General features: G+C 41.6%; 1 protein-coding gene and 1 long non-coding RNA gene across 2 annotated transcripts in view; one reads left to right on the top strand and one right to left on the bottom strand.

The window, feature by feature from the left end:
- The first annotated feature begins 534 nt into the window (after window positions 1–534).
- Window positions 535–3066, top strand: LOC138784005 (uncharacterized). Its single transcript, XR_011361784.1, has 3 exons — window positions 535–871; window positions 2196–2363; window positions 2961–3066. It is a non-coding gene; the product is annotated as an uncharacterized lncRNA (long non-coding RNA).
- The window catches only part of CALCR (calcitonin receptor), a 180296-nt gene continuing 172089 nt past the window's right edge, over window positions 900–9106 (bottom strand). Inside the window, exons 12-13 of the mRNA XM_069959416.1 lie at window positions 7651–7692; window positions 900–1194 (exon numbers count right to left, since the gene is read on the bottom strand). Coding sequence (XP_069815517.1) covers window positions 973–1194; window positions 7651–7692 — 264 coding nt within the window. The 3' untranslated portion in view covers window positions 900–972. The remainder of the gene's footprint in view (window positions 1195–7650; window positions 7693–9106) is intronic.

Genomic DNA, 9106 nt, shown 5'->3' with positions numbered 1-9106 from the left:
CTGTGTATAGGTAATCAACTGTCAATCAGCAGTTGGGGGGAGGGGTGTGGCAAGAATCCTATTCTCCTGCATATTAGGAGAACAGCTGAACAGAATTATACAAGTAATACACCAATCTGTTTATGCTGCCCTCATTTAAGGAAGCATACACCTACTGACAGATTCCCTTTAAGCATGCTCGAGTTGGACTTATCTCTACTTCTCATATAAGCATAAAAGGTATATAAAGTTGTAGTCCAGGGATGGGGAACATTCAGCTCTCCAGCTGTTGCATCATGATGGGAATTGTAGTTTTGCAACAGCTGGAGAGCCAAAGGTTCCCCATCCCTGATGTAGACCACTGTGGACCATGGTGTGGAAATGGTGACTCTTCAGGTAGACCAGATACCTTGGATGTAATTACCTATGGAAGCTTACGGGAATCTACCACATTCATCTTACTGCAGAAGATCATATCAAGTCCCACTATTTCCAGATCAGAAAGCTTAATGGTAAGCATGGTGCCACCTAGCACCAGTGTCAAGTTCCTTAAAATTGTGCTCTTGTGAAAGAACTGAATGAGCAGATGTGATTTTCGTGAATCCTAACGTCCTACTACTAATGAAACATGTGTCATAGATAAACACGGATAGAAATCTGCAGCCAAAGGTCTGTTTTATACAACGATGAAAGGGTTCTCCATTTGGCTTCAGAAGACTTTGCCCTTCGCAACGCCTTGTCGAAACATCCGTCAATGTGATTCCATCCATGACCACAAGATATCACTTTCACATTCCCTGAATTGGCAGAAGCACATCAGACAAGGCTGGTCGTCTCCATCGGTCCTGTAAAGTACGAGGACCAAGTGAAGCTTCAGAGGTCACCTGATATGGTGGGTCCCTACAATGAGTCTTCCAGTCAACATGTCGAAGGCTTTATTCCCATTGAGGACTTGAGCTCAAAGTTTGCAATCTTGTTTAGTCTGGTTGAGAATCAGGCATACGTATCTCCAGAGTTGAGTGCCATGATCTCCGAGTCGTCACCATACTTCCCATTTAAGTGTTCACTGTTGGACTCGTGAGGGTACAGATAAATAGGGACCTCTGTTATAGATGTCGCTGTGTAGGAAGTAGAACGCATAGAACAGTGTTCTCTTCTTCTCTGACCCCACTGAGTCTTATATTGCATCCATTGTCTCTTCAGTGCACCTTGTACCTGGGAGCAAAACAAGGTCAATTATCAATAATATTCTGCACGGATTCATTGCATAATCTATCTGTATAACCTGTGCTGTGTTAGGTTTAGCTTAGAAATTCCACTACAGAAATCCTGATTTACTAGAGGAGGTTATTCATTCAGGACAACAATCTATTATCATTAGTTTTGTGCATATATATGTGTAACGTATAATGTGTAAGTATGTGTGTGTACTATAGCAATATTATGTATGTACATATGTATATGTACCATAGTAGTACTATGTATGTGTACTATAGCAGTACTATGTATGTATGTATGTATGTGTACTATAGCAGTACTATGTATATATGTGTGTATGTATGTGTACTATAGTAATACTACATATGTATGTATGTATGTATGTATGTGTACTATAGCAATATTATGTATGTGCATATGTATGTGTACTATAGCAGTACTATGTATGTATGTGTATGTATGTGTAATATAGCAGTACTATGTATGTATGTATGTGTATAGGCATGTGTACTATAGCAGTACTATGTATGTATTTATGTATGTGTACTATACCAATATTATGTATGTGCATATGTATGTGTACTATAGCAGTACTATGTATGTATGTATGTATGTATGTGTATATGCATGTGTAATATAGCAGTACTATGTGTGTATGTGTACTATAGCAGTACTATTTATTTATGTGTACTATAGGAGTACTATGTATGTACAGCATGTGGGATAAAATTACTTAGTATGTGTGCAGTTTTGTGGATCAAAATTAAATGACTACAGTGACAAGTAGCACCTTAACTATGAAGCTTGAGACATGATCCACCATTGATATGAACACAGATCTCCTCCCTGCATAGGTGATAGAGCACACACAACACTCTCCCAGAGAAATCATATATATATATATATATATTACTAGTTTGTTCTTTGCAATAGAACATGTAAATGGCTGAAGCACATCCAGAATATACCGGCATTAACACGTCCTTATTATTCACCAGCTTCCCGTATACACAGACAGCAGTCGGAGGTGGACCTTTTTTGTTTCTCTTGTGAATCAGTAAAGTCATTAATGTGTAACCCGAGGTGAAGAAACAATGGTGTCTCACAGTCTGTCATTTTCCATGAAAATCGAGAAGGCCGGGGTAACGGGTTACTTTCCTTCGGAGGTAATTGAAGTCACTATGGTGGGAAAATAACGACTGCTGTGGTAAAAAGCCGAAATACTGGAGAGAACCTCAAACTATGCAAATTTCTTTTTCTTTTGTTTTTTTTCCTTTGAATAAAGTATAAAAGTGAATCATAGAACCCATAATAACAAATCCCCCTACGCCCCGTCTACTCACTGCACTAGGTTACTACAGTACAGTATCAGAAGTAAAGCATACGGGCTGTTTCTGGTAACTTTCAGGATGAGATCTTCTGTGTGTGAATGTGAGGAGCAGCACTATATAAGACTATTATATATTACTTATTCATGGAATTTTCACCAGTTTTCCCCTCTGCAGGCTCCATCTCCACTTTTCAGTTTTCTCTGAGCTAGTGGGTATAGATTAGCTGCTATGTTGTCTTTCATACACTGGACACACACAGAAGAAGGAATCCTGCTCTTCTATAACTTCATAGTGCACCCTTAGAAGCAGCAGCAGTATGGAGGATATTATAAAGCAGTACTGAGCAGTGCAGGCTGTGACATAAACACCTGGTGTGAAATAATACTACAATTTCTCTAACCTCTGCCTGTTTCTCTTTCTGTCTTTCTCCAGCCACCCCCTCCCTCCATTGGCTTCTCTGGTTATCTGTAACCTGATTCATCAGTGAGCTGATTAATCTCAGAATGAATAATAAACTCAGAAGGACAGGAAAGTAGTCTGAAGTGGAGAAATTGGAATTTTTTCCTACTTATATATATTCAAGAAACCTTATAATATATCTATTTCTTATACTACTGATTTATGCCATATAATATGATGGAACCTGACTGCAGTTGTTTGTATCTGGCCATTATACTAGGTTCTTCAGCAGCACAGAGCCTGTCCGATTCCTCTCGTGGCACGCCCTAAAAGTGGAATTCTTGTTCTGCCCTCCTAAAACTTTTTTCTTCTTCTTTTTTGAGGAGACCGGAGCTCTGTGGAGTTTTTACTATTGAATAAATAGGGTGTTAAAAAGGTACTCCATTTTTTTCTTTTAAATTAACTAGTGTCAAAGTTATATAGTTGTATAATAGTTGAAAGTTATATTTTTAATTTAATTTTAAATCTCCAGTCTTCCGGTACTTATCAGCTGCTGTATGTCCTGCAGGAAGTGGTGTATTCTCTCCAGTCTGACACAGTGCTCTCTGCTGCCACCTCTGTCCATGTCACTCCACTATGCTCCACTATTTCCCTTTTTTTTTTAAATCAACTGGTGTTAGAAAGTTATACAGATTTGTAATTTACATCTATTAAAAAATCTCCAGACTTCCATTAGCTGCTGTATGTCCTGCAGGAAGTGGTGTATTCTCTCCAGTATGACACAGTGCTCTCTGCTGCCCCCTCTGTCCATGTCAGGAACTGTCCAGAGCAGCAGCAAATCCCCATTGAAAACCTCTCCTGCTCTGGACAGTTCCTGACATGGACAGAGGTGGCGGCAGAGAGCACTGTGTCAGACTGGAGAGAATACATCACTTACTGCAGGACATACAGCAGCTGATGGGAAGATTGGAGATTTTTTTCAAATTGCAGTAAATTACAAATCTATTTAACTTTGTTAAACCAGTTGATTTGAAAAAAAACAAACAAATAAATAGCTGAAATTCCCCTTTAAGCATATGACAGCACATGCTCATTTGTGCAGTCTGGGAATCTCTGGCCACTGAACTAGAATGACTAATGTCAATGACAGCCAGGACGATGGTGCTGGATAATGATCACATCATTTGTCAGATTTTTTTTCTCCGTTAAGCAGAGTCATAATCTGTGTGCCTTACCGGCCTCGGTGTGGCTCTTCTTTCATCGACTGCGATGTGGTGACAGAAGTCACTGTCTAGCTGTCCTCTCATTATGTAAAGGGAATTTATAATCGTAATATGACATAACAGTAACACTATGTATACCGATAATGCTCTACATAAAGCTCCGTCACGTGTAACGGTGAAACCTTCACAACTCATGGTAGTAAATGGCTGCATGGTTATGGTGGGATGGTGACCATGTGGTTAAGTGGATGTACCCAGCCCCCACCCCTTCTGCACCCCCATAGCATGGTCTGTTATAATAATGGGGCGCTAGATCCTCAAAAGAAAAAGGAGGCCATAGACGTTCGATAGCTGATCTCTCCTGATACCCCAATACACGTGAATGGTTGGATCAGCTAATCATGATTGATTTCTGAATGGGAGGGAAAGCCGCTGTCAGACACTTCTGGTGGCAGCTTATCTTACCAAGAATGAAAGCATCAGCCATCCCATCATGCCTATATTTCTCCAGCCTTATATCTACCATCGGGGCAGAGTTAGGAGGCCATTGTGCTCATTACGGGGTTGTCAACTGCCCCGAACATCAGCATATCCATCCAATACTTGTCTAATGTATACGGCCTACTTATAGTAAGAGAAGCCGGCTGACGGCTATAAACCTGCTGCTGGCATGCATGGCTAGAGCATGTCGGATTAGAGGCCCACCAGCCTCATCTTCTCAATGACTTACCAGGAGAGAGAGACCATGACTGCCTGAGACCTGACTAGGAGGAATTCTTTGGAAGAGCTAGTTGGCAATGGAGTGGAGAGTGATGCAGATAGAGAAAGCAGCCAAAGAATAGTGGAAGGATTGTGTGAAAGTCACCATCACAAATTACACCATTTTCCGTATAAAGAATTGTGTCTCCTTATGGGCGGGTACCACTTCTGCCAAAGCCCAGACACCCAGGGACTAGTGTTGGGTGGAGTTACAGAACTGTTAAGGTTTGGCGCAGTTCTCCGAACTCATGGGCTGTATTCATGGTTCCCAGGACTCCCTAGGACGGCACCAAACTTCTCTAGACATTAGGAGTCAAATGCCGAGCGTTCAGGTTCGAAGAGCTCAGCCGAACCCTAACCGTTCCACTACTCCGCTCAACACTACTAGTGACCATCTACCGTCTACTAGTCTATGAAATTCCACAGTCAGCTGCCTCCCATTGTTGCGGCTGCCATAAAAATTTTAAAAATGTTTATCTAATTCTTTATTTGCTGGAAATAACCCATTGTGTCAAGAACAAAAAGAAACATAATGTGGACTGTTTCTAATTCTAATTTTTCTAATCCTATTTCTAATTCTAAAAGTTTTTACTTCTCTGTAAATATTTGTAAAATAAAATGTATATAAAAGATAAAAAGAATGAAATATAACACTAAAAGTCAATTACAATTTTCACTATTAATATCTAAAATATAAACCAATCTGTAACTACTGGTAACAGCACCATACTATAGAAAACTTCAGCAAATAAGGCAGATGGTCAGCGACAGTCGTTGCTCTATAACTCTATTACGTTATATTAGGGTTTGATTAGTTTTTGATAGATCAGAATTGTTGGGCAAACACAAAAAATGGACAATTTCAGCTTGCGGTCCCGGGCACGGCAGCTGTCACTTGGCGGAACAATATAAGATCTATCTATATTCTGTGTCCTTTCTTGTGAGACAGGCACAAGGTCGTCCTGCTCCTCAGGTTATCACGCCTGACATTTCCTTCAGATAAAATGTGCCTGCTAAGATGCAAACCTCCGTACGGAACTTCAATCACACTGATTTACACCCATCACAATACCATGAGATTCTTCTCGGAACGACTGTCACAACAGAGCGGAGCTGAGATGAGATCATCCTCTCACTATGCGAGTTCTTTTTTTAAAATTTGACTAGTTTTATTCCAAAATTTTGTGAATTTCGTGAAAAGTTTTAGAGAAGATGATGGATGTCAAGAAATACAAAGAGGTCGATCCCTGATACCACCCCCAACCTTTCCCTTGAAACAAAAATGATCAGACCAAAACTTTATCCTGAACAAATTTATAAAAGTGCGTCTATATGGCCCATCTATTAACTGTCTAAATAGAAGCCAAGGTAATGGGTGGTAATAGATAGGCCTACCCTATTACCCTGAGACAGGTCTATGTCATCTATTACCCTGAGATAGCTCTATGTCATCTATTACCCTGAGATAGGTCTATGTCATCTATTACCCTGAGACAGGTCTATGTCATCTATTACCCTGAGATAGCTCTATGTCATCTATTACCCTGAGATAGGTCTATGTCATCTATTACCCTGAGACAGGTCTATGTCATCTATTACCCTGAGATAGGTCTATGTCATCTATTACCCTGAGACAGGTCTATGTCATCTATTATCCTGAGATAGGTCTATGTCATCTATTACCCTGAGACAGGTCTATGTCATCTATTACCCTGAGATAGGTCTATGTCATCTATTACCCTGAGACAGGTCTATGTCATCTATTACCCTGAGATAGGTCTATGTCATCTATTACCCTGAGATAGGTCTATGTCATCTATTACCCTGAGATAGGTCTATGTCATTTATTACCCTGAGACAGGTCTATGTCATGTATTACCCTGAGACAGGTCTATGTTCTATTACCCTGAGATAGCTCTATGTTCTATTACCCTGAAATAGCTCTATGTCATCTATTACCCTGAGAAAGGTCTATGTCATCTATTACCCTGAGATAGTTCTATGTCATCTATTACCCTGAGACAGGTCTATGTCATCTATTACCCTGAGACAGGTCTATGTCATCTATTACCCTGAGATAGTTCTATGTCATCTATTACCCTGAGATAGTTCTACATAGGACTGGGTAATTATTCAAATTAATTTGACTAATTCGCCTAGCTTTTGAAAATCGATTTCAATTTCTTTGAAAACCGTAAATTCGATTTTCAAAGAAAAAGTCCGCTCTCATCTGCAGGGGAAACAGTGGCGCTGTGGGAAAGCTGCTCCTCCCACACGTCAGAGCGTCCCCTGCTGGGCCGCCCACCCACAGCCAGGACATCGCAACCGTCTGCCCGCATGCGAGATTGCTCCTCCCCCGCACTGAGGAGATCGCCGCCGCCCGCCTATCACCACGATCGCTGCCTGCCCGCACCCAGGAAATTGCAGCTGCCTACCCCCATCCACCCACCCACCCAAGAAATGCCCGCCCAGCCCCCTAGATGCCCCCAGCACCAACTAGATGCCCATGAGAAGTGTAAGTACAATAGTGGCCTCTTTTGTTTAGGAAGTTGTTGATGGTGACCTGGGGCAGGTCAGGTGGTCTTTATAGGAAAATTAGGAGATATTGAGGCAATGGGACACACGCCTGTATATAATGTAAACACAACACATTATATAGGAAGCTATTTTTTATATATATATATATATATATATATATATATATATATATATATATATGTATAACAGTAGTGAACGCTTACCTCTCCGTTAAAGAAACAGAAGATTGTAGCAACAAGTAATCCCTTGAAAAGAAGAAAACAATATCTATTACTACAATGGACACGGACAGAAATAATACTACTGGATTATTGGAGAATCGGATACAACACCGGACACAGAAAGGGATGGATGACATCATTGGTTCATGGGACCAAAGGGCTAAGAATTCTCCTTGAGGAGAGCGGCATATAGACATATGAAGACTTACAGTCCATTACATACTCCACTGGGAATTCTGGGAGTGAAGGATATATAAAGCAACTCTCATATATCCCTGATCATGTGCTAAGACTCCTAGTTGGAGTGAAACAATGACTTGAACGGAACTTCCTTGAATAGTTGATGTGTGAGAGCTATTCTCTTTGCATGTACCTGATTTTGTCCATAGTTTGTCTGTGGTATTGTGGCTGTAACTTCACCAGGTTCCAGCATCTAGGCAAGAGTGGGCATGGATTATGGTAGACAACCAACCTTTCGGGTTGTATGCTAAGATCTTGCCCTGAACCCTGTCGCATCCTGATAGTTCTACTTGTAACTATTCTCTTCTAGAGATGAGCACAACTGGAGCATGCTCGAGTCTGACCCTTCTCCATCTGAATACCGGTGGCTGGAGAAGTTGGATACAGCCCTGGGGAGTCCTGGAAACCATGGATACAGTCATAGGCCCTAGGCTGTATCCATGTTTTCTCAGACTCCCTAGGGCTGCATTGAACTTCTTCAACCACCGGTATTAAAATGCGGAATGATCGGACACCAGCATGCTCCAATTGCGGTCAGCTCTTTTCTCCTGACTGTCTACCACGTTATCTGCTCTCTTGCTGCCAATCCATGACTTTCCTAGGGACCAAAACCTGTGAATCTTCCTATAGAAGGAGGATAATTTTTTTCACAGTCAGTTTAGTTCAGATGTGTCCAGCCTTGGCTTTTTATTAGTTAAGTAATGTGGTTTCTCATGACCACAATATCCTTTTGTGTTATTATAGAAACTGTTTCGCCTTTTTCACAAGCCGATTATAGGTAACAATTGTTGCTAGAAAGGCTCTTTTGGCCGATAATTGGCCGGTGTAAAAGGGTCAGCGATCAGCCCAATCCTCAGCTCATTGCATCTTTAGGGTAGGCTTCAAAATTTATCATTAACGTCCGCACATCTTCCTGTGTTAACAGGGGACGTGAGGCTGATAACAATAAAGGGAAACTGACAGCATGTGCTGCATCTTAAGGCTGCCGCCTACTTCAGAATGATTGACAACCAGAGAAGGCTGGACCTGAAGATACAGGACAGGGGAGCCGGGGAACAGGGCACGCCGCCAATCAGTGATTGTGGCGGGGCCATGCACTGATTGGCTGCGCAAGACCTCCGGGAGCCGGGTGCCTCAGATGCGGACGGATCGTGGTGCAGGTAATGTATCATCCCGGGCGGCGGGGGTTAATGGGGCC

This window comes from Dendropsophus ebraccatus, chromosome 2 (assembly GCF_027789765.1).
Source record: "Dendropsophus ebraccatus isolate aDenEbr1 chromosome 2, aDenEbr1.pat, whole genome shotgun sequence".
Classification (NCBI taxonomy): domain Eukaryota; kingdom Metazoa; phylum Chordata; class Amphibia; order Anura; family Hylidae; genus Dendropsophus; species Dendropsophus ebraccatus.
The sequence above is the reverse complement of the archived record's forward strand: the minus strand, read 5'-3'. Positions and strand labels throughout refer to the sequence as shown.